The sequence below is a fragment of the Atractosteus spatula genome, chromosome 25 (assembly GCF_055471065.1).
Source record: "Atractosteus spatula isolate fAtrSpa1 chromosome 25, fAtrSpa1.hap1, whole genome shotgun sequence".
NCBI classification, from domain to species: Eukaryota; Metazoa; Chordata; class Actinopteri; order Semionotiformes; family Lepisosteidae; genus Atractosteus; species Atractosteus spatula.
In genome coordinates, this window is record NC_142730.1 from 7,065,805 (window position 1) to 7,090,301 (window position 24,497).

Consider the following 24,497-nt stretch of genomic DNA (forward strand, 5'->3'; position numbering starts at 1 on the left):
GGGGTGCTAGCAGAGAGTGTACAGTTAGCTTGGCCAACATGCCACTGTGATTTGCATTCTAAAAGACTGCATTTATGGCACTTAATCACGTAGGGCATATAGTCTTGTTTCAGAGAAGTAGCCATCAGTGCCTGGGTCTGCAGTAATGAAATCAACTGCTCTATGGGATGGAAGACAGCCTTACTAGTCACAGGGGGCTGTGTGACCGGTCTCCAGCAGCTGTTACAAAACCCTTAACCAAAAAGTAAAAGTGGAGACCGCCTGTTTTCTTGCGCTATCGCCAAAATCCAAAAAACGATCCAAAAAGTTTTATACTGGATGGTCTGGGCCCAGTCCTACAGGGCTGGGGGAAAGCCAAGCAAACAGGTCACCTGGTGGGTTTGAGTATGCTCTGCTTTGTGCCTGGTGTTGTGTTCTCCTCTCTGCTTAACGGCTGCCAACGCACTCGGAGCCGATGAATGAGGGCAGGCAGGGAGCCAGCAGGCGGGGAGAAACTGCAGAGCTTGAGTTTGCTCCCAACACCCATCAGGGGTGGGGGGCGCAGCTCCGGGTGCCTGGAGAGTTAACTTGTGCCTCTTTTCAGAACCCCTGGACCACACGCTGTATGAAACCACCACAGGCAGGAGAGTACTTAAAATATCAGCTGTATTTATAAAAAGTGACAACAACAGCAGGGCACAGGGCCTCACAGATCCATGACACAAAACGCTGACGGAGGGGGCGAACACCCCAGGAAACACACAAAAAAAAAGATCTCGCATAAAAAAAAAGGATATTGCAGCAAAGATCACAGGCAGTACAAATTGTCTTAAAACACAAATATTGCTAATACAGTTAATCATCTCCGTTCAGCATTAATCCAGTGGATGACCTGTTTTATTACCGTTATTAAAATTCTAAAAGAATAAAAGAAAAAAAAACGAAAAAGCTAAAGTTATTTACACACAGGTCCCGTTCGCGGGGGGGGGGGGGGTGGGAGTGCCAGCCACTCGCTCTACCGGAGGGGATCCACTAGCGGGGCGCACGCTAGGGCGCCACCTCCCCGGACCCCGGGGAGGGTCAATGGGCACAGGGCCACGGATATAGGGGGACCTTCTGCGCCCTGCATTCCTGCACGGTGGAATGGAACCAACAAATACACAATCCCAATGGGGGGGGACTGGGGTCAGAACAGTTGCCTGGCCCTGCATGCTGGTCACGCCAGGAAATCCAGTGCCGCACACAAGCTCTTCCCGGACACTCCCTGCGCTCCCCGTACAGGCTCCCGTCTTTGGTCCTTGTGAAATTTCACATCTGGTTCTGCACCCACCCCCACTTTAAAACTGAGTGTGGACCCCACCCTGGACAACCACTGTCCTACAGCGCTTTCTAGGTCTGTCTCAATCACATGAAGAAGAGCAGGGAAACCCAACTAAAATTGTTCCAGTTTAGCCAATTAATCAATTACTGCACAAGCCACCCCCTCCCCCAGCTCTGCTCCACTTCTCCCACTCCCCCCAGGGTGAAACAGCAGCCTGGTGCCTGACTGGTCACGTCAGTCCCTCAGACACCCCCCCCCCCCCACCCAGACACCCCCTGGGGCACTTTCACGGGGGAGGGGGTGTGTGTGGAGTGACAGCGTGGAGGAAGACCAGTGCAAGAAGCGAGAAGTGAGACGTGCACTGCCAGCCCCACCCAGTTTCACACTGCGGGCAGCAGAGCGCACACGCCACAGAAAACACACACACACACACACACACACACACACACACACCCCTCCTACCCTGCCTGTGTCCCCACGTATCAGGGGATTTATGTTTGTGTCCCATTGAAATGTGACCCCCAAACCCCCAAAAGCCACACGGTGCCCAGCCTCACCCAGCTCCGTCTCCTCCTCCCGACGAGGTGCCCTGGTGCCCGAGTGCCAGTGTGAATCCAGTGTTGAGCTCGAGTGATGTGCGCACACTTATCGCCTAGCCACGAATAAATACCCAATTAAAATAACGGCGAGGGGAGGACAGCAGTACAGGGTGGTACGGGGGCACGCCGGGCCCAGAGCACGTCAGCCCTTCAGGTGTTCAGCTGGCGGGCAGAGATCACCTTCATCTGGGCGAGACAGGCCAGCGACCAATTCAACTGCCATCAAGCACTCCGCGTCAGAGGACCAGGTGCGAGGGCACCAGCGACAGCCCTCTGAAAGACCAGGAACGGAGCCGAGCGAGGACAGCCCTGCGCCTGAAATGTTACACGGTCTCTTCGACAGACAACCCCCCCCACTCCCCGTCCAGAGAGTTATTTTCCTGCCCGCTGTCGCAGAGCAGCCTTCCACTAAAACTCCTTACAAAAAAAAAACAACAACAAAAGGACTGGAGAAAACGGGGATGCAAACCTCCTTTCTAAAAAACCCGGCAGCTGCCCGGTTCCGAGAGCAGCCGTGCTGGCGATATGAATCAAGACGACGAGAGAAGACGAGGGCAGTGGATCCGCCTGAATGGACCCGCTGCTATAAATTAAAAAAAAAAAGTCCCATCCAGACGACTTCCAACATGATAAAACTCCACGCGCCTCACTCGGACCGCAAGAAAGTAGGTGCTCTGTGAGAAACGTCAGGGACCGTCTCCGAATCGTTTGGCCGACGGCACAGACTGGGCAGCTGTGGGGGTAGGAGGGGGAGTTACAGGCTTTGCAGATGAGCCCTCGAAAAGGCCAGTGGGTTTTTTAACCCGAGACCAAGACAGGACAAAACTGCAGGGAGCACCTGCAGTGAGAAGCAGGCCCGGCGTGCTGAAGGAGAGTCTCTCAGTCTCTGCACCGCAGTCCGCAGCCAAAATGGAGAGCACTTCGTTCTGAAATTTTAAAGGTCCTTGTGGGCACCCGAGACCTAAACGCACTTCTCCTCCTGGGATGTTGGAGCTGTCCGGCTCCGGAGGGGATCAGAGGAATTCTGGGTACATGTGGGGATAAGTGCTTCGTGTGAAGGGGAGGTGGAGCAGAGGGGTTCCTGCCGCCGTGCCAGGAAATTAGGGACTGGGTCTCCAGACTCTTCCTCATCCCTGCAAGAGAAGAATCAGGTCAGAATCCATCTCCGGCTGAATGCTTTAATGCTTTTCCCTTTGAAATTCTTCTCAGGACTTCAGAGAAGCATGCATTCAACAAGTGACTGCATGCTGAACTAATCTGAAAGGTGTGGCATAAGATGTTTAGGTTAAACGTCAACAGACATTAAAATGTACCAGAAAAGGGTTTAACAAATTAGAAGTGGTGGCGTCACAGAAAGCAATGATTCCAGCGAGATCTCTGGGGCCCAAGTGTCGGCGAGATGTTCTTCTGATACAAGGAACCCCCACTGACGTGTTTGATCAATTCAATCTGCAAGCTGAATATTAGCTTCAATTTTTCGGAGATAAAAAAAAAGTCTTCAGTACAAAGAATGCCAAAAGGGACACGCAGGAGAGGTTAATGGGATAGTGTGGAGCACCCGTTAAGACAGGAGCAGATTTGTTCACTAACTGCTCTATCACAGGGCGTACACACGCCAACACTCAGCCCAGTGCAAGGCAGGGATGTCAAACTCAATTCCTGGAGGTCCAGTGTCTTCTCCTTTTTTTATCCACTTGCACTTAATTACATTGTTGGTCGTTTGCAATATTACAACACTTTGGACCAGGCTATAAAGTGATTCACAGGAAACCAAACCTCTGACGAAGTGAACAGACTGTAAAATCCTGCACGCGTTCGGTTCTGGGTTAATTGTTTAATTGCCTACTGACATGGGCACAGAAGCCCGAAGACACCAGGGCCGCCAGGGGCACAGTCTGCCAGCCCTGCAGGAAGGGCGCTATACACGTGGGTGCCGGGGGGGGGGGGGGGGGACTCACCCTGAGGAGCTATAACACGCTGTTCCTGCCGTTGGCGCTCGGACCCTTCGACCGCATCTGCTCCTGCATGGACCCCGACTGCGGAGAGGGAAAAGGGAGAGAGAGCCTGAGTAGGGGCAGGAGTGAAGGAATCGGGGGGCCAGTCCAGGGGCCGCCAGTACTGGTTCTGGGAGGGCCCGGTCCGGCTGCAGGTTTGTATTCCAGCTCGTCTCCCGATGACCTCAATCCGCTCGTGACAGGCTTAACGGGTTATCCCAGTTATCCCAGTGTGCACTCTGCAGTAAAAGGCTTAAAAGTTTGGCTATACCCCATACTCACACCCATAAAACACAAAATTACAAAGGCAATCAGTATCCCTGCACAGACCACAGCATCGGCAGCACCCTGGCTTTTAAACACCCGGGGTGATCGAGCTACTGGAGTTTCTCATTGCCGCTCGGTGACAGATCACACACTCGGCTCTCTCTACTGGACACAGAGGAGGGATGGGCCATCGCCGGGTCAGTTTCTCCAACAAGCACAACTAGCCCTACACTTCTAGGCAGAAGCCGTGGCTTGGACAGCGCCCACACGCCGCCCCCAGCGCCGAGGGGAGACGTCGATTTGCTCCGCGGCGGCTGATAAGGATCAGCTGACGGCACTTCCTCCTCCCCCTCCTCCGAGCCGCGGCTGTGCTGTTTACGCACAGACACGCGGGGGCGAGGAGGGGGCAGCTCCGCTCAGAAAAGGGTGCTGCCACACCCCAGAAACATGCAGCTTCTAGCCCGCTTCTCTTGGCAAGAGAGCTTCACACAGATGCACACTTGTGTGCAACTCTCCTTACTCAACAGCAGGCTCTTACTCAGGCCAGCCTGCCCCCTGTGCTCTCTCATCCAGCACCAGCCTGCAGCAGGGTGGAGTCTGTAGGTGCCTCCTAAACCAGGACTAAGACCTGTGTACCGCACAAAACTGGACTGAAGCTGCAGAATGAAGACGACCCTCAGTCAGAGCCTTGGCTGATTATGACAAAGAATAGTCTCCCATTCACAAGGGACAGGTTCAGCGGGGGTGGCTGTGTTTATCCTGTGCTCTGGGCCTCGACCACCGGACCAGCTGTCCTCCTGGTGTACCAGCCCTGGGCCTTGACCACCGGACCAGCTGTCCTCCTGGTGTACCAGCCCTGTGCCTTGACCACCGGACCAGCTGTCCTCCTGGTGTACCAGCCCTGGGCCTCGACCACCGGACCAGCTGTCCTTCTGGTGTAACAGCCCTGGGCCTTGACCACCGGACCAGCTGTCCTTCTGGTGTAACAGCCCTGGGCCTCGACCACTGGACCAGCAGTCCTCCTGGTCTATCAGCCCTGGGCCTCGACCACCGGACCAGCTGTCCTTCTGGTGTAACAGCCCTGGGCCTCGACCACCGGACCAGCTGTCCTTCTGGTGTAACAGCCCTGGGCCTCGACCACCGGACCAGCTGTCCTCCTGGCAGATCAGCCCTTTACCTCTACCACAAGCCCAATTTAGCCTTGAATAATCTTTGACAGCCTACCCTGGGACCCTGACTCAGGTTAGCTCTGTATCCCCACACCCCACTGTGATCTTGCCAGCACCTGCTTCTTCATTCCCAAGTAGAACTGCAAGCCGCCGGTCACGTGAGCCCAACCCATCCCAGGCCCTTTCTTCTCAGGACGGGGAAGTGTTTTCAGGATTTCCTCTTCACGGGGAAGAGATCCGCCTGTGGCTCGTTACCAGTGGGGTTGCTGGGAGCTGGGAGCGCACATGGCCGAGAACCAGCGACAAGCGCTATATTTATACTGGACTCTGCTCCACCATCTCATTCACCCCTCCCGTCTGCTAAGGGTGCCTCAGCAAACACTTATTTCTAAACCGGAGGACACAGAATGGCAGCAAGGCAGCTGGCCTGCGTTTCTCTGGGTGTCAAACTGCGACACCTGCGGCCGTGGCCCATGACAGGTCCAAGGCGGAAAGGCGTAGGTGTTTACAGATGGTTTAACGATGCTGACTATGTTTCAGATGATTTCAAACATGCCCCCCCATCCCCCTCCAAGCCCTTAAAAAGGTAACAGATACACTACCCAAGGATCTCTTCCTGAACGATCAAAAGCCATCTAGGCCCACTGGTTTTCCTATAAATCCACCCGAGACCCCAGGAAGCTCTCCCGGTGGGGAGAGGGGGTGGAATGGGCTGAGGAATCTCCTCTTCCCAGCTTCTCGGCCTGGGTAGGTCAGGGGGTCAGTCCAAGGGTCAATGGAGGTATTACACCCAGCAGTGCTTGACTAACCAAGTGCTGCCATTGGCTTGGGCCAGACAGGGGATCAACCAATCAGAAACCAGCACAGCGTGGATTCTCACTAATGAGAGCGCGAAGGGGCACCCCCCCCCCAACATATTTATCTATAGAAATAACACTGCAAAACCCCAACTGCTCGCAGTTGTGTTGGCAAAACTGCCCCTCCCACCACAAGGGGCTGCCAGTTGCTTCACTTGCCGAACCCTCGACTGAGCTACCGAGCTGCTTCGGGTTCGAGCCCCTTCTCGAAGGTGGTCATCCACTCCACTGGCTTCTAGGTTCACTTTCGCGTCACTATAACTGTTAAAAAGGAGACCAGCGACCTCTCAGAGATGAAAACTAGTGAAGAGCTCAGAGCACCCTGAGTTTAATAAAAGGGGGGAGAAGATGGAAGCCCCCTTGCCCCCCCCAGCCTCCCCAGTGACCTCGGACCCCTGCGTGGGCAGTCGGCGGCTGTCTTACCGGCGGCAGGCCCTCGGGCATCTCTCCGGAGCCGATGTGGGTCAGGTGCACGAAGTTCATGGGCTCGCCGATCATGCTGCGGTCGATCCGCCTCCTCTTCTTCTTCTGCAACGCACAGGAGCCACGAGATTAGTGAGGTCACCCCGCATGGCTCTCGGAACCAACAGACCAGGGCTGCACTAGAGCGACCCACCGGCCCCGAGAAGCATCCGGACACACAGCCAAACGCCCGAGCCTCGGATGAAACCGGCTTCCCAGAAAAGACACGCGCAGTGAGAGGAGAGACGGCAGAACTGCGCAGTTACAGGGAGGGACAGGAATACAGTAGGACAGCACAGGGGCAGCGGACACAGAGCTAGGTCGATCAACACCCTCCTGAAGGCTTTGAGTCTGGATCTGAAACAGTTTAGGGATGGTGATTCTCCGATATCCTTAGGGATAGAGTTCCAGAGCTTTGGGGTGCAGCAGGAGAAGGCCCCAGCACCCTTAAAGTGAAGACGGGCCCGGGGGTCAGACAGGAGACCAGAATGAGATGAGCGAATGCTGGAAGAGGGACGACGGTAACTTAGACTGAGGAGCCAAGCCATGCAAAGCCTTACAGGCAGGTATAGATTCAGCCACCTCTCCCTATTCAGAGAGGAGAGGCTGCTGGGAACACGCTGGCTTGCGCTCAAGAGCCCCTGCGGCCAGCGAGACCCGAGACGGATCAAACAGCAGAGCAACGGGAATCGAGGATCAGCCGGAGACGAGCAACGTCTCCCCTCTCAGGCGAGGATGGCAGCCAGTCGGCTCCTACTGCCGGGACGCTGACAGTCCGGAACAAGCGTGCGAGAGAGTGGGCGAGTGTGCACTGCAGGGGGGGGGGCCATAACTGAACAGACCGGGCTGGCCAAGAAAACGAGCCCCCCCCCCCCACTGGAGAATGAGTCGGCAAACCGCTGTGGGGTCGGCGCGTTTAAACGGAATTCCCTCCCACTCCTGCGGTGCCGGGGGGGGGGGGGGGGGTCCTCGCGACAGAGGTGCAGCGCCCCAGTCCTGCCGTGCGCTCTCCAGAGGCCGGGGAGAGCCCCAGCCGCGCGCTCCAGCCCGAGGCGAGCGAGGAGAGAGACCCAGGCAGCCCAGCGATGACAGGAATGTGGGTCCAGTTACCACAAGACTGCCCCCCCCCCCCCCCCCCAGCCCAGAGAGAGCACCGCACTTCCCCATTCCCACTCCCTTCCTCTCGGATGAGCCATCAATCCGGCGGCACTCCCGGAGAGGACTCGGAGGGAGGCGAAAGCGAATCTGAAGAGCCAGGCGCTGCCCCAGGGAATGAAATCCGACTCATCCGCCCCGGGAGCCAGGGGGTCCTGCGCAGACCGGAAAGCAGGCCGGCTGGCCAGCCTGTGCCGTGGGCTCTCGGGGAAGCTCGGGCCCGCTCTCTCGGCTCCAAGCGCCACGCGGCTCGTCCGTCAGAACCGACCTGTCTTCCCAGTGTACGCAAACACTTACTCATCCTGGCAAGCGCTGTCGAACCGCCTTTATTCATGGCCACGAGGGCCTGCCAGCCTCGGTGCACAGGGGAGCCTCGCCCGCTGATCCGGGCCCACAGCCTGAACTTCCACTCCCCCCCTCCTGCTCCTGCTGCTGCTGCTGCTACACGCCGTCCCCCCCCCCCCCCAGGAGCTGAACGCCCAGACACCTGCCGCGACACGCCGGGAGAGGAGGAACCCATTCCAGACGCTCCTGAGGAGCGCTCCAGGAGGGGGGAGGATAATTACACAAGACGAGCGTCTTGTCTGTTCTGGCATTCGGTTATTCAGTCCTGGGGGAGCGGAGATCGTTCACGGCCAATACAAACACCAGGCAGAAATTCTGCCTGGGCCCGGGGGGGGGGGAGTCTTACACAAACGCTCACACAGAACATCTGCAACCAAAGGATGTTCCCACTTTTTCCCGGGGCGCTCATGCGAATACGGGAAGGAACAGTCGCACTGGCTTCCGACACTTGGGAAGCGAACTCGATCCCCCCCCTTCTTCCTAAGGATGACTCCACAAAAATCCCTGCAGATGTGCAGCACGCCCCAGAGGAGCCGGAAGCTGACCGAGCTCTCCTCAGCTGCCGCCACACGGACGGCCATCCAGGGAGACTTATTAACGTTTTCCAGGAACGTCCTCGTCATCGCTGCAGCCAAGGGGGGGGGGGGGGGGAGAAGAACAACAAGCCTGCTGGGAACTGTCTATAAAAACCGCCAGCGTCTAGCTCCACTGCGTTTCCCCGACAATGGAAGAAGGAAAAAAAAACTAAAAATAAACCGTGGCAGCCAACCAGCTTCCTCCCCGGTCTCTCGCTGTGTTCTCCCAGACAGGAGAGCTGACCTCTTCCGCAGCCCGGCTCGACATTGTTAGTTGTGCAGAAATAAAGGAAAAGATTTCAAGACACCCAGGTTTAAAGACTGGGGGCAGAAAGAGGCCAGTTGATTCAGCAGTTCCCGACAGCGGAGCTGGGGGGAGGGGTCCGCTGACCCGAGCCTCCAGCCTGAGGGCCGAGACCAGATCAGAGGTGCGATCCAGTGAGCACGAACCCCAGCGTCTGGCTGCGTAAAACATTCCCCCCCCCCCGGTGCCACGCGCACACGGAGACGCCGGGCGACTCATCCCTCTCTTCCCGCAGACTCGACCCCTGGAGCCTGCGCCGGAGAAGCAGAGGGTCACGAATTTGAACCTCACGATACAGGTGTCCTCTTGGTCCACCTTCAAATACAGAAAGCAGGACAACCGGTCCGCCGCTATAGGTCACCGCAGACTGGGACGGGCTGGTCAGTGCGTCCGGCGTGTCTGCAGGTGCTCCAGGTCACAGCAGCACAAGAAGCGCTGGGGTAAACCGGCCCAATTAAACCAGTCATGAGCCGATTGAGCTCGTTAAGAGCCGAGCTGGGAGGTTCCACATCGGACATCATCAGACGGAGTCTCCCCGATCGCTGGTTCCCAGTGCAGCCAGAAGCCACTAATAACTCAGGACCAGGCAGGAGCAAAGGCTGCCAACAGCCCACAACCAGAAAAGTCAGGGCTGCCGACCTTTGACCCGGGGTGGCAATGGGGTGGAGGGGCTTACTCGAGGATAAAGGAGGCTGGTGGTCAAGAAAACCAGGATAAGAAGATCTTACCGGCTGAGGCTTCTCCACCACGCAGCATCCGATCTTGTGCCAGAACTCGCTCATGGCTGGAACTCTTGTCCCGGTTGTAGAAAACAACAAGATCCCTTTCCACGCCTTTTCCCTCTTCCTGGCTGACCGCAAAACCCCTCCGGAAAAAATAAAACGGAGAGGAGAGGGGGGGGCAGCCCGCGCTTGCGTCTGGTCCTGCAAGGAGGGGGCTCAATCCATTCCCGGCGATCCGGTCCAGTCCAGTCCAGTCGTCCTCCCCACCGCCGCCACCACCACCTCCAAATCTCCTCCGAACCCAACCCCCTCCTCCTCCAACCAACTCGGGATTCAGCCGGACAGGAAGAGAAGGAAAAACGTTCCGGCTGCCGCCGCCGTCGCCTTCTCCACCCGCGTCTCTCTGCGGTCTCTCTGACTCCTGGTCCGACCTGTCGGGACAGAAACGCAGATTCCGTTGGCGGATCGTGCCGGGTGGAGGGGAGCCGCTGAGCGCCGCCCTCGCCCGGAAGCATCGGAGCGAGGGATTGGCGCTGCTGCACCTCCACAGGTGGAGACGCAGCAGGGAGACCCAAGCCCTGCTGCAGGAAACAGGGGGGGAAAGAACTAACTAGAACTGCACCACTTGTTAACAAACGAATAAAAAAAGACATTGATTCTCCTGTATGCCCAAATATTTCTGATCACCGCCGGGAGGGGGGAAAAGCCTGAAATCGAGAACCGAGAGCCGTCAGGCACACAGCGTCGGAGCTGGGTCCCTCTGTCTCCACTGCTCCCCACGCATCCCCCCCCGTTTACGCCAAACCAAAGACGGGAACCTCATGGCATTCAAGGAGGGAAGCGTCCCCCCGCGGGGCAGCCCCAGGGGTCGAGCGACGGGACGCGTGCTGGGTTTTAACCTGCAGGGCCAAGCGGAAACAACAACCCATCCCCCCCAGACCGGACCCCCGGTCCCTCTAGCTCCCCACCCAGGAGGCACGACCAGGAACCCTGGGAGAAAGAGGGCCCGAGTTTTTCCTTCCCACGGGCAGGGAAGGGGGAAGGGGGGGGGGGGGGGGGGGGGGTCAGCGCTGAGGCCTCCAGTTACATAGCGCCTCACGAAGGTGTTCACTGCTCTTGCAGAAGTGGAAGTGAAAGATGTCCCAGAACAAAACGCACAGCAAGTGCCATTCGTGTGTCGAACTGCACAATGCCCCCCCCCAAAACACCCCTGTCCAAACAAGGGGTACATGAAATCCAGCCTCTGCATTTCGGAAGCAGACGTCTTTACACAACGAGCGTAATATTCACTGCTTACGACGCAAGGGATGGGGAAGATCTGGAAGGGCTGGCCAGCCACGGCGCTGAAACCAGTGTCCAGAGAAGCGTGGGCGCCCCCTTGACCGGCCAAGATTCGGAAGGCCCCCAGGACGAGGGGCCGAGTGATTCAGACAGGAATGACGGCGGGAGGTTTTCCCAGGCTGAGAAAATTCTTGCGCAGTGAGGTCAAACCCGAGCAGCACTGCCCGGATTCTGCCGATGCCCGCCAGCATTTCTGAGAGGGATCGGCTTCAGAGGAAGCACACCCAGACCCACTCGCAGCCAGAGAGCCTCCCCAGACCCTCCTAGTGCATACACCTCTCCTACAGGACCTGTAATCACAACGACTCCCCTCTGCATCTCTTAACTAACTGCACTGGGTGAAGTGCTCTCACTTTTGTCTCTTCTAAAGTGCTGCTGGAGGATTTTTGTTTTAACGCAGAGTTCAGTCTGAGTAATCGGATGACAGAGCTCCGAGGGGGGAGGGGGGGTGAACTCGCTGTCCTCAGTTACTCTCTCCGTGACGTACACATGGGGATTTACTGCTCAGTATTCGTCTTTTCACTTCTACTCTCTCTCTCCACTCTGAACCGCCCATCGCTGACCCGCTCGGATCGTGGCTCCGACCCCCGCAGGCAGCCGGCCCCGGGTAGGCTTGGGAAAGATATAAATTCAATGATGGCTTGGCAATTTATCTCCAATCCTGCACTGCGCACACCATCATGAACTTTGCGGACACGCTGCAAGTCGCCATGCTGTCGCAAACCCCGGTCTTCCCCGCGAACCGCGCCGTGCCGCGGCCCTTCCTGCTCCTCTATCCGTACAGCGCTCTCGAAGGAGAGAGCCACATTTCTATTGGATTAAAGGAGAGGCTGTCACAAGCCTGCTTGTTTACAGTGCAATAGAGCCGCAACGCGTCGCCACAAGTTCTGCTGCCTCGTTCTGAACCGCGGAACACGGCTCTGTGCGTACCTGGACATTTGTCTATTCTGGGGTGTGAACTGGAGGTTTTACACGTTACTGCGTACATCTTACTTTCACTGCGGTGTGAAGTGCACTCATCAAGGCCGATCCTTCCTATCCCTGAAACAGAAGACGTGCCGGACTGGATTCTCCTGCAGTCTGGCAGGAGTGACTGGCAGTGCCATTGGCGCTGGCACAACCACCACACCCCTGCCCAAGGCCTTCACTTACTGATGAGCTTTTTAAAGAGATCTCCCACGGGCGTCGTCCTCATCCTTCTTCAGACCCGAGGGCAGACCCGCATCGGGCCCGCCGGGTCTCCCCTGCAGCAGGGGAGCCGATGGTGGACACGTAGGCTCCGAAGGGAAGTGTCCCTGCGGACAGGCAAGCACCCCGTCTCTGGTTCCCTATCGGCAGGGGGGGGGGGGCCACGCTGACTCTGCTCAGTTCAAGCGCGGCGGAGCTCATGGACAGTCCCAGCGCTTGGGGGGGGGGGTTCGGCGACCCACTGGCCAGCGGCACCGTGGGGGAAAGCGAACAGGAGAGCAACTTCCGTTGCCTCCCATCGCGTGGGACAGCCAGCATGGGTGCAGCCCCGTGTCTCGCGGTCAACGTCGGCACGACCAAAGACTGGGTGCCGTTGCTTCGGAAGCCGAATCTGTAACCGGTCGCGCACGCAGGTCTCTAGATCTGCATTGTAAAACCTGGAGCGGATCACACTGCTGCGCAGCGGGAGCCTGGCTGACAGCACTGCAAAACCCTGGAGTGGATCAGACTTCTGCACACGAGGAGCCCGATGGAGGAAGCTATAAAGCCTGGAGCGGATCGGCCTGCTGCACACGAGGAGCCTAACTGACAGCGCTGTAAAACTTACAGAGGATCGTACTGCTGTGCGCTGGCAACCTAAAAACTAAAGGTGGACGAGTCAGGCCCCCCAGCGCTCAGCTCTCTGAGCCACTCCACGTCTGACCACCAGCCGGAAGGCTGCTGCACCGCAGGAACACAGGGCTCTGGAGAGTGCAGGCCGTGGGCTTATTCCGGGCTTTTAGGAGAGATGGTCGCGCCGAGCGCGAGACAGGACACAAAACGCACCCCGTCAAGCCATGACGGCTGGGTTTACAGCGCGCCAGAATCCCGAGTACAGCTTTCTCCTTTTTTTTTTTGATGTTCTATTCTTAAACCGTAGGGTCACAATAAGACCGTCTGTGTTCGTGCCGGGCAGGCTGAACCGCAGGACAATCCGGTCTTTATTCCCGGGGGAGGCACAGACTGCAGATCCGACTGGACAGAAGGACTGACCGCCCGGATGAAAGAGGACAGTGTTGTGGCAGAAGGACAGCGCGGGGCAGGGGATCGGCCCTTCCCGGGGGAGACGGGGAAGGGAGATGCCCAGGTCTCTTCGCGAACTGAAGGGGGGGGGGGGGGGGAGCGGCTCGCACAATGAAGGCTTTTCACAGATCGTCTTCTGCCGCCCGACCCACGGGCTTGCGTTTTTAAAGGGGCATGCGCCACTTTACAACACCACTCGCAGCTGGGGAACACCCGCTGCGCCCCAAAACGGCTTTCTGGGCGTCTCTCTCGGCACGACCCAAACGCCGCTGCATGATTCCCGGGCGTTTAAAAAAAAACAGAGGGGCAGGGAGTGGTCTCCCTTGGTCACGGGTTCGAATGGGGGTCATTCAAGAACTCCCATGTCCCATGCACAGGAGACTGTTTTACCCCCAGCGTTTGTGCTGTACAGAGGAACTGATGTTCCGCGGGAGAAATGGAAACTCCCTTAGGATCACCGACCGATCGCGGACTGGAATGGGAGCACCCCCGGATCTGGCCCCTGTGTGGGAGCCTTCACTCACCGAGGAGCACAAGTCACCAGTAAGACCCGAAATGGATTACGGGCTTCTTCCTGGACCAGACGTCCCATAAACATACAGCAGGGTGATCCGCTTGAGAGAGTCCCATAAACACGCACTGAGGCCCGGGCAAGGCCCCCCGAAAGTGGAACGCAAGCAAGACATCAGGCCCTGACCCCCCCCCCAGAGTCTCACAGAGACCTCTGTCCCCCTGCGAGGGTGAAACTGAGGCTCGGCCACTCAGCCACGTATGAAAGGTCACAGGGTTGAAAGGTCAGGCCCTGGTCCAAGCAGGAAAGAAATTCAAGCAGGGCTCCCCCTTAAGAGTATTTTTGCCTTCTTGGGGGGGGGGGGGGGGGGGTCAGGGTGGCACTATACAACCTGCAAAAACAGGGGTTCAGGGTCAGTCGGCTGGTCTGGTCGGGCACCGCTGGAGGCCCGTTTTTGGGTACTGGCAAACCGCTGGTGACTGTCGGGGTGAGGCCCTGCCCGGCACATCACGAGACGCTGGGGGGAGGTCTCTGCCGGACAGGGGCAGCCCTCACCAAGCCGAACCCCAAAACCCCACCGCCCCTGCGTGTAACAGCACGCCACTCGGGGCGCTGGGGCTCGGAGCTCAGCGCAGGCCCACGCCAGGAGAACAAGCCAGAGGAGACCGCCCAGCCCTTCCCCACAGTCACTAGCTGACGGATCCCGGGATCCTGTCCCAGCTCCTTCCAAGAAACAGCTGGGACTGGGCGGCTTGTTCCACACTCCCACCACCCTCGACGTAAAGAACCGCCTCTTGTTCCCGGTTTCAAGAACACTTCCATATAGCCATACCCAGAGAACATGGGAACAGCCTATACATGTATATAACAGCTCTTCTTCCCTGGCCTGGACCCAGTAAACCGACCCAAGAAACGCAGGCACTGTATTTAGGCTCACTTACAGTGCCTGGGGAAAACGAAAAGCTTTTAATAGTGTTTGGCTTTTTTTCCCCCAGAAGGACCAGTGTCCTCGTAGCTCCTGCGCGCTGGACTGTCGCAGGAGATACCAGGAGGTGGACCGGCCACCGGACCGGGACACCCACCGCCCCCGGAGCCCACCGGACAGCGGAAACGGCGGAACCCGGGACCGAAGGACAGGCACCTAAACCCTCTGTCGCTGGGCAGCGGGCTGAGGGCGGACAGGGCAGGACAGGCCGATGGCAGCCTGAGAAAGGTTACAGAGAAGGAGGAGGAGGAACGAAAATCAAATCCCATCAGACAGCGGGGCTTTACGAGCGCATTACGAAGGGATCCAGATTCCCACGGGATACGGAACTGGATACGACAGCGGCACAGCGGGACCACCAACATCCCCACGCCACGCGGAAAACCCGAGAGTGGACTTTCCCCGGTAAAAACACGGGGACCAGAGACCCCTCCAACTCCGACGGAGGCGGCCACCAGCGCGGCCCCGTGACGCACACAGACGCCCGCTTCCGATATTTACTGAAGTTTAAGGTGTTTTTTTGTGTTTTTGACCGACTGCCAGACGTGGAGCCTGGCTTGGCAGGCGAGAGTTTTCAAGATCAAATTACCATTTTGTTTTAAAAAAAAAACGAGGAGACCGCTGTATACCTGTATAAATGTAAAACGAAACGCCGCTTTCGGCGAATACCGAAAGCAAAAAAAAAATCAGTTTTAAAAGAACGACCAAGTTTAACATCTCTGAGTACGGCACCGCGATAATATTACTTATTATCTCCCCCCCCCCCCCCACCAAGTCCGACATCAAACTCGCAAAAAAAAAAGTTAAGGCGTTCGCAGGAGGAAGGCCTTCGATTGCGATACATCGTATCGTTCATTTTTTTTTCCTTCTTCCTCTGTGAGAAGGTTGGCTTAAGATAGGCTTTTCAAAAAGCCAACCGTGAGAAAACTGCACTGGGGAAAAAACAAAACTCTGGCTCGCCTGTCGGAGCTCAGAGGTCGGAGTCAACCGTGACAAATTTCCAAATTCATCTTCGCCGGCCTAGAACATTCTCATATATATATATATTTAAAAAAAACGATAAACGGTTGTCAGAAAACGGAAAACCGCACTAATCGTATTTTTGTATCGTGTGGGGTTTTGAACGGTATCGTCACGTTTACACAACCACGTCAGACAAATGCACATCGGAGAAACGGGGACCAAAATATTTCGTGTATTTAATCGAAATAAATCGTATTCGCCGTTCAGTTTTCAGAGCCTCCGCAGCAGCTCGGTTTAGGTCGAACCGGCATGATCCCGGTTCGAATTCAAATACGGCCCTCAGAAAAAAACGGGACTTGAGCAAAAGTACTTCCCCCCCCCCCCACCTCAAAGCCAAAGTTTGTACCCGTGAAATCAGTAAAGCAAGCTTTAGGTGCTCATTAATTCTGTTTTTTTTTTTAACCTCGACCGTTTCACAACGAGCCACCGGCTGGGCGTGAAGATTACAAAAGAAAGTTCGCCGACCAGACTCACTCGGGCGCCCCGACACCTAGAAGCCCGACATATGGTTTCCAAGTGAGGGACGTTCAAAAGTTTCCCGACGCCTATAGGTGGGCGATATTCTCTTGCGGCGTTGTGGTGCTTTCAAGTTCAATACCGTGAGAGTAGCCGTGCGAAGGCTTTTTTTTTCTTCTTTCTGGAGTACTAGTTTAGTCCGAAAACACACAGACACGCACACATACAAAAAAAAACAACAAGTTGTTGAAAATACCCGTTTCCCCTTCGCCGGCGAGTTCAGCCAACTTCCAGACGAGACAGACGAGAAAGGCACCAGCAGGCGAGCTGGCACAGAGGAAGTCGAGAGTTTTGCAAGGCACTCGGTCCGAGGATTGTGCGTTACTTGAATTAAAAACACCGGGTTTTGTCTCATTTCCACTTACCCCGGCGCCGTCCCGAGCGAAAGCCGGCCGGCAGCGAGCTCCGCACTGGCGTCGCTTAAAAACCCGTCGGCAGAGCCGTGTGTTTCGGTCAAGGGGAGACGGGAGCAGCCGCACTCAACGCAGCTCGGCCCCACACACACAGGAGAGGAAAAAAAAAAAAGTTTGCGAGGTGTGGTTCCTACTCTTCAATCAGGAAATTCTTAGGTTTGAAAGAGAAAAAAAAAAAGACCCAGCTCATTTTCCTCAGGAAGCTGGAGGAGTGGGTGGGAGACGGGCGCCCCCAGTGGCCGGCAGCGGGTTTTGCAAGTGCAGAAATTACACGCCGACTTGTTCGTGCAGAGAACTGGCCCGCGGATTCATTTATGAGTCATTAGTACATCGAGCGGACCAAACGACCGGTTGGAAAAAAAAAGACGCATCTCGTCTGCTGAAAATAAAAAAAAATGCTATTCTGCCTTCCACAATGTAAAATAAATGAAATAATTTATGTACAATAGGCCTGTGAGCTTATACATTTGCATACAAATTTGCGTAAAAAACTAATTTATATTTATATGCAAATATACAATGGAAGAAGTCCGTTTGGGGAAAACAATACCAAAATGCGAATTAGTGACGTCAGTAATTAGGTAATTTACTTCCTAAAGGGAAAACCTTGGTCCTAGTTATGACGTCACAGCTGCATTAATTGCCCTTGCAGGCGCCACCGTCGGTACCTGCGGATCTCATGCCGGTCGAGCTTCAGATCTCGAGAGTCGACAGCCCCCCAGATTTCAACAAGACTCAGCTGCAGTGTCCCACCCGGCCCCGAACGAGGACGAGACGCGCCGCCGCGCTGATTATAACTGCAGGTCATCAATAACGTCCGCGTGCGATCAGGGGCTGAATCGGCGGCGCGCCCGCACGAGGCAGGCAGGTGGGCGTGGCCGCGGGCCGGGGGCGTGCCCGCCCGGCTGCGCGCTCTGCAGAAGCTTCGGGGCCGGCGGAGGCGCGAGCCCGGCTCAGCATTGCGAGGGTTCGGCGGCGGAACAAAGGCGCCCATTCACTGCCCTGCTGGCTCGGGACGCCTGGTTTGTTTTTGTACAGAGAGAGAGAGAAAAAAGTCGAGGGTCGTTTCTATTCGCTGCGTGGTTGAACTGCGAGGATTAAAAGGTAAAGCTGCCCAGCTTGAATTCCGTCATTTTTCTCGCTTGTGTACGTCCAGGCGCATAGGGACATATCTTCCAGACGCAGGTGCGCCTTCACCGTTGAAATCCTATTAAAGCCCGTGTTCTTCTACACAGAGCTTAAGTCTTGAGTATTATTATTGTTTAAATTTTGCCCTTATAAGCATTTATTTATCGGCATGAACAGAAATAGCGCATCCTCGCCTGTCGTGTCCGGCAGCCTATTTTTAGGGTTCATATGGGGAGACGATGAAGCTCCTTGCTAAATGCGGGTGTGTTAGCGGTCAGAACGCGAGGCGTTCACGCAGGACCGAGACGGGCTCGGGAGGCTGGCGGAAAGGAAAGGGGACAAATGGGGGGGAAAAAAGAAGGAAGATTTTCTTTTATTTTCGCCAGTAAATACAGACAACCCCCCCCAAAAAAGGAAGACTTCACTATATTACGGTACTTAAAAACCGTATGCATGCACATCTCCAGAGAAGAGTACAAAGCCGACAGAGCCGCATCGGCTCACACGTCGTCGTGAAGCGCTCCCAAACCTGAAAAAAAACCGCCATATTTCTTTACACGGTTATCTGTCAATTGATTTATTTTTTATTGTTGTCCTCGATAAGGTCGGAGATCCGCCGGGACAGGTGGGCGGTGGCTGAAGACGAAAGATTTCGCGATGGGAGTGGGCGGGTGGGTGTTGTCCGTGGAGTGGGGAGGAGGGGGGGGCTGCGGCAGTGGGCCTGTGTCCGGGGGAGTCGTGGCCCCCGGGGGGGGGTGCGCCTTTCAGAAACTGCCCGTCGGCTGCACTGCGGCGGGGGCGCGCGGCGGTTCTCCCCAGGAAGGGCGAGACGGGGCCCACCGCCTGCTCGCGCATAGTTCGGCTCTGATTGCCAATAATGACCGAAGGGTATTGATTTTGGATTTCTTTTTTTGGGGGGGGGACGAAGCAAATCACGTTGGTAGGGAGGGGATACCTTCTAGAATATTCCATAAAACTGCCCCAAGACCCCTTGTCTGTCCAAACTGCCATAAACAAGCACCGAATACGGCACCCCCAGGAAGGCACTGATTGAGCTTATTATTGTGTTGTCGGAACCCCTCCCCAGATGAAGGTGTCTGCCCGGGACTGTAACGACAGGATATCCGCAGTCGACAGCGGTATGGAGCGCCCGTGATACCGGGGCCTGAACGGCGTTAACGGTCAAGCACCGTCGAGAGACGGGCGGGGGGAAGAAAGACCTTTCTTCCACAGAGCTGGCGGGTCAGGGGTCAGGGGTCAGGGGCTGCAGTCCGCCGCACAAAGGCGCAGCTGTTCCAGAACTGCCGCTTAATGTATTCCTCCCTCGTCACTTGTGTACACATGAAAGACGGCGTTCAGAAATACGGAATTCCGACAAGAAACGGAATATGCAGAAACGTGCGTGTGTGTGTGTGTATATATAGAAAGTAACAAACACGCGGGAGGTTCCCTCCTTTTGAAGTCCTTCAGGAAAGTGCGTGCCTCGCCAGATGGAGCGTTTTCGTGCTTGTAAACGCTACGGTATAGGCTTGGTTTCCCGTCCTCGCGTTTCCGGCAATAGTCCGAGTAACAATGCTGCGACGGCGACAATGTCAGACGGGGCCCCGGGGCGTGTCTCTACATACAGGGTGGTGGGAGCGTGGAACAGGCTGTGCATCCAGGCTGTTGAAGCCAAATACCCTGGATTCTTTAAGCCTGAAGCATAGTTCTGTGCCTGAGGGCAGATTTAGTCTTGAACTCCATGCTGGGAACCATGTGTCCCTAATAAACGGCTAAAGGCCTGTGAAACATGCATTCCAACTCTCTGATGCTGAACTGAATGAAAAAGTGACTGATCAGGCCTTTGCAAGTGCTCTCCTCTCTCGGGGGGAAAAAATGCTTAAGAGTGTTGGCAGGAAAAGATCTTTCATCTACCTGTCGCAGATCTGGAAACCATTCTGAAATATAGAATTTATTATTAATTAAATCTGTGTCTCTCGTCTTAGTTCCCAGAAGGCCGGTCAGTGTGTCTGCCGGCTCTCCGGATCTGTTTATAGCAGCAGCAGCAGCAGCAGCAGCACCTGAGGAGCTGGGACATGCTGTTAATTGGACCAGTTTGTCAAGAAAGCTGATTTGAGGTTAAGAGTTGAGCTGGAATGAAAACCTGGAGGTGCACTGTTCTAATCCAGGATCAGGATTATGAAGGTCCCCTGATCTAATTGTATCGATCAGTACTTTCCCCATTCAGTTCCTGGTGACCTCACTGTCTGCTGTTCTTGTGTTCCAGCTGAGCTAATACCTGTTTGATTTAGTTTCTAATTTAACCAATTTGCTAATTAGATCTTCCTGAACTGTTTTGGGTTCTAGAGCTGTCGGCAGTTTTAATTTGCAGACGTTCTGAATTGTATTGAATTAATTATTCGCTAAGTGGACATGCTTGTCCAGGGCGATTCACAAAACCTACAATACACCAAGAAATGTTACAAAACAAAACATTCCAATATAGTCAAACGATTAAAATATTTAATGAAATTCAATTAGAATATTGGGAAAGGAAAAGACACATTCAGGCATGAATAGACAACTCTTTGGAATACCATAGTTATAGTAAGGTTATTCTGTTTTTAATTTTTCCCACTCACCTTACTTAATTGCACTAATTATTGTAAGATGTCAGGTTGCCTATGTTTGTAGATCTTGCAAAAATAACCAGTTACTAATTGAAAAGTACCTTTCAAAATATGGCTGAATGCCAGGACATATGACCTGAGTTTTAGAATCAAATAAGAAACTGAGAGACTAATTAACAGACAATACATTTATTTTCCTTCTTACTATTTATTTATTTTCATTTTTTTTTCTTCCTGTGTCTCTGCAGTTGAAAATGCTGGACACCCTGAACAGCCAATACGATTCCTTCCTCTTCTGGAGGCAGCCAATCCCGGAGCTGGACCTGTCGGAGCTGGAGGGCCTGGGATTGGTCGACGGGGCGTCCATCAAGGGCAGCCAGGGCGGGAAGAAGCAGAAGAGCTCCCAGAATTCCCGGCAGTGGGAGGAGGAAGAGGACGAGGGGCTGTCTGAGTACAACACTTTCAACTACTGGAGGGAGCCCATCATCGCCAGCATCGACACTCTGGACTTTGACCTGCTGTGATGGCCGTCTCCCCAGAAACTGCGCACTGTCCACCTGTAGCTTAAAGCACCTTTCTGAAGTTTTTGGCCTGCTCTTCCAGGAGTCGGCAACCTTGGTGCTTCCATTCCATTCTGAGTCCTGCATGATCCGTGATCAATAGTCAATGAAGCAGTTAAAAGTTGTGGTTGGATCAGAGCTCTGGAATGGGAGAGCCAAGGCTGCATAACGTTAGTGAAACAACCGAATGCTTATGAAGTTGTCTGAGTAGGAAGTCCTTTGGAATTCAGCCGGTAGAATACAGGGAAACGTAGGGAATCCCAGATACAAGGGCTGCACATCCCTGTAGGATTGCCCGTCCGTGTCCTATAGGGAGTGTCGACAGGTTTTCCAGGGATTTTTAAAGCAGCAGCCCATTAAGCCTGGAGAGAAGCTGCTAAATTGGTCTTTACAGCAGCCTTCCAGAACCAGGACTGAGCACCGTTCCTATACGAGATGTGAAGAGTCAGTGTTTGGAGTTAAACATTGCAATGAGTGCAGAATCTGTCGGAGTCGAAGTGCGACAGACGCGTTTTAGCAAGCCAAAAACCTCGGCAAGGGCTGTGTTAAACTATAGGTGGATGGTGTTTTGATTTCAACTTGGAGCCACAGAAACAACAGCCATTTAATTTATTTCAGTGTTTGTTTATTTAATGTTTCAAGTATTTGTTTAATAATGCTGCTTTAGTCTGCTCTGAGCAGGCCTTAACTGAAATGAATGCATTCACGGATCTTGAGTCTGATTGGCTATTGCTGCTGGACATCAGCCAATCAGGTTCCAAGACTGGAATAACTCTGCTGGGTCAGGTTTGAGGTGAACTTTCACGATGCTGTATCTCTAATTTCTTTTAGAAAAGAGAAAAATTAGGTTTGAAATTCATGATTACTGCTCTAGAATGTTTTGGGCTTCCTCGAATTATGGAATGGCACAATTTGATTTAAGCAGAAGGCCTTTAATTGGAAGATCGTATAACCAGATTGTAAAAGATGAAAACCATTTTTAGTGTCAGATGACGAGAGGGCTGTTAACTAAGGGTTTTGCCCTGCCATATTAAAAAAAAAAAAGTATTTTGATTGTGCCATAAAAGAGAAGAACAACTTGGTGGGTGTTTTCTTAGTTGGAGCTAAATGTCTTCAAAGCTGTCCTATCCATGGCTTGGGAACTATTTTATGCAAAAGAATTAAAAGCTACTGTGTGAAAAAGATGAAGTCAAAATGTTGTAAAACTCGAGTACTTATATAAAGAGGAAAGGGATCATTTGAATACAGTGCTTTAAAAGAAAGGTACTGTATTTAGATTCTAAATTTGAAAAGGGGGGACAAAGTTGGGTACATTTGCTTAAAATCATTTGTGAACACAGGCTTGCCTTTAAAATCGATCTTTAAAATCAGCACTGAAGTCGGCCTTCCCTTGTTTCATGTTCAGCGTTAAACGGGGACACTGCACATGTGTACATCAGTGTGTGTTATAGTGTGGTAGACTGACGCTGGAGCAGATGCTACCTTATAGACTAATCTTGTCAGATCGGGCGGACTGTGGAAAACCAGCTGGCCGCAGTAGGTCATGCTGGTGGACCAGGGGGTAGTCCAGTGGGCCAGTAGCAGTTCTGCGGAGAGGAAACATAAGCTGTTTTTCCTCCTGGCTACAGTACCCCATAGCCAGAGGGAGCCATACTGCGCAGGAGGAAGAGGAGTTTCCCCATGGGTGACAGGACTGGGGATGATCTATCCGGTTTCCATTCCAGAAGGAATGCCCTGGATGATCCCATGATCGGTTTAAGTTTGTGTGATCAACTGTACCCGTCACCCCAACCTGTGTGTATTTATAGAAGGCTGTCAGATTATAGTGTTTGAGTGGCAACTAGCAAGTACACCGCTGTAAGCTGGCCCAGTACTTCCAGTATGATGCATGTTGTTGCAGCTAAGCTCCCCATCAGTTAATTAAATAATTACTGGCTCGTTTTTTATTCTATTTTAAACGTTATGACCTGAAACAAGTGGAAACAGTTCCATTAAATAATGGGAAGCTCATGGTCAGCACCCCTGAGCTGGACGAGTCTGGTTGGACTGTGGCCGGGAGGCGGGACTGGTACCAGAGTTGCTCCGAGCTGCCAGAGCGGACCAGCACCGTGGTTTCCCCAGCACCGCTCCATGCGACCCCAGCGGCTGCTGGTTTGGGCTCTAGCTGAACTCTTGGCTATTCAGTTAGACCCCACAATTAAATCATTTACTCTCTAGATTTTCTGTTCTGGCCTGTTTTCAGTTCTGGCACGGTCTTAAGATTCTGATTCGCTCGTAGCGAAGGGCAGGCACCGCCACGGCTTCGCCCGCTTCATCACCAGTCACCGGGACGGGGCCAATTAACGAGATCGTTAGTTTAATTAAGGGTTCGGCGAAGCTACCAAACCCCGATGTCCTTCCAGGGATCAGAACCATGAACACCTGCTGGTTTTTGTTCTAATTGAGCCTTTAATTAAATGATTGAGCCTTTCTAGTAGATCTAATAATAGGAACAAGTATCAGGTTTATTCCCTGCTGAAAAGAGAAGAAAGAAAATGTTTCGGCCGTGGAGCCTTCTTCAGTGTGAGGTTTTCTTTCTTCTCTCTTCAGCGTGGAATAGACCTAATCCCTGTTCCTTAGCAGCCTACGCCTGCTGACGCAGCTCCCCACCTGACCTGATGACAGGTTTCATTTGAATGCTTCAACCAGTTTCGGTCCCTAACGGGTGGGAGGTCACCTTGAATTTTTTTTAAGCACCTCAATATCTCCAGCCCTGGAATGGGAGGGGAAGACAAATCTCTCAAAAGATTCTTAGCCGGGGGGGGGGCCTGTTGGTTCAGTTCAAGGAGGGGTTGAAGCAAAGAGCTCAGCTGCAATGAAAACCAGGAGTGTGGGAGCCCCACACCAGGACTGGGAAGGCTGGTTTGTAGGGGGAATTACACTTGTGGCGTCCATGTGCCTGATTTTCCAAGTCTCTTAAGGTACCGGGGGGCTTGAAGAGCTGAGAAGCTGTAAAAATTAGCCCCTTTAAGCCAGTATTAGTGGTTTTTATTAAGAGTGCAGGTGCAAAGAAAACCCGTGGGCATAACAGCCTTCTTGATGTATGTCCAGAATACAAATGACAACAGTAATCCGCCTCAGCACTGTTGAAGATGCTCGTTCTGGAAAGCCTAAAAGAAATGTTAAGTCATGGAGGGCTACAGACCCAGTAGTGACAGAGTAATCACTGTTCAGTATTGCAGTTTCATTTTGTTCCACCTGCATGAAATGTTCTGCTTTAATAAAAATCGCCATGTTATCACTGCGCATCGCTGTGTGGATTTGAACTGCTTTGCAGAGGCGAAGAAATGCTCCGTTTTCATCTGGTCACACTGGAGTACACGCCACAGTCCTGCAAACGCTGTGCCGTTTCTGCTTCATAGCGAGATACTCG

The 24,497-nt window shown here is 54.0% G+C and overlaps 2 protein-coding genes across 7 annotated transcripts; one reads left to right on the plus strand and one right to left on the minus strand.

Moving 5' to 3' along the window:
- Positions 1-628: 628 nt before the first annotated feature.
- cdc42se1 (CDC42 small effector 1) lies at positions 629-16,993 on the minus strand. 3 transcript variants are annotated; one of them, XM_088905308.1, is made up of 5 exons: positions 16,741-16,993; positions 9,756-10,180; positions 6,610-6,714; positions 3,858-3,935; positions 629-3,032 (listed from the first exon to the last, which is right to left on the minus strand). In XM_088905308.1, the coding sequence occupies exons 2-4, from the start codon at positions 9,807-9,809 to the stop codon at positions 3,867-3,869; spliced, it is 228 nt and encodes a 75-aa protein (XP_088761434.1). In that variant the 5' UTR covers positions 9,810-10,180; positions 16,741-16,993; the 3' UTR covers positions 629-3,032; positions 3,858-3,866. The 3 variants fall into 3 exon arrangements, with proteins under 3 accessions (XP_088761434.1, XP_088761432.1, XP_088761433.1); XM_088905306.1 differs by lacking the exon at positions 16,741-16,993 and adding an exon at positions 16,572-16,639; XM_088905307.1 differs by lacking the exon at positions 16,741-16,993 and adding an exon at positions 12,243-12,260.
- Positions 15,021-24,370, plus strand: mllt11 (MLLT11 transcription factor 7 cofactor). Of its 4 annotated transcripts, none has more exons than XM_088905313.1 (2): positions 15,021-15,241; positions 20,774-24,370. In XM_088905313.1, the coding sequence occupies exon 2, from the start codon at positions 20,780-20,782 to the stop codon at positions 21,047-21,049; it is 270 nt and encodes an 89-aa protein (XP_088761439.1). In that variant the 5' UTR covers positions 15,021-15,241; positions 20,774-20,779; the 3' UTR covers positions 21,050-24,370. The 4 variants fall into 4 exon arrangements, with proteins under 4 accessions (XP_088761439.1, XP_088761437.1, XP_088761435.1 ...); XM_088905311.1 differs by lacking the exon at positions 15,021-15,241 and adding an exon at positions 15,273-15,348; XM_088905309.1 differs by lacking the exon at positions 15,021-15,241 and adding an exon at positions 17,410-17,892.
- Positions 24,371-24,497: the final 127 nt, after the last annotated feature.

What these genes read in the sequence shown, in the direction of transcription:
- cdc42se1 (XM_088905306.1), bottom strand. Translation starts at nt 9,783, where the DNA reads ATGCTGCGTGGTGGAGAAGCCTCAGCCG. An exon ending in TGGTGGAGAAGCCTCAGCCG is followed by an intron (nt 6,715 to 9,755) that starts GTAAGATCTTCT and finishes TGTGCGTTGCAG; the next exon opens with AAGAAGAAGAGGAGGCGGAT. An exon ending in GCGTGTTATAGCTCCTCAGG is followed by an intron (nt 3,033 to 3,857) that starts GTGAGTCCCCCC and finishes CTTCTCTTGCAG; the next exon opens with GGATGAGGAAGAGTCTGGAG.
- mllt11 (XM_088905313.1), top strand. Translation starts at nt 20,780, where the DNA reads ATGCTGGACACCCTGAACAGCCAATACGATTCCTTCCTCTTCTGGAGG.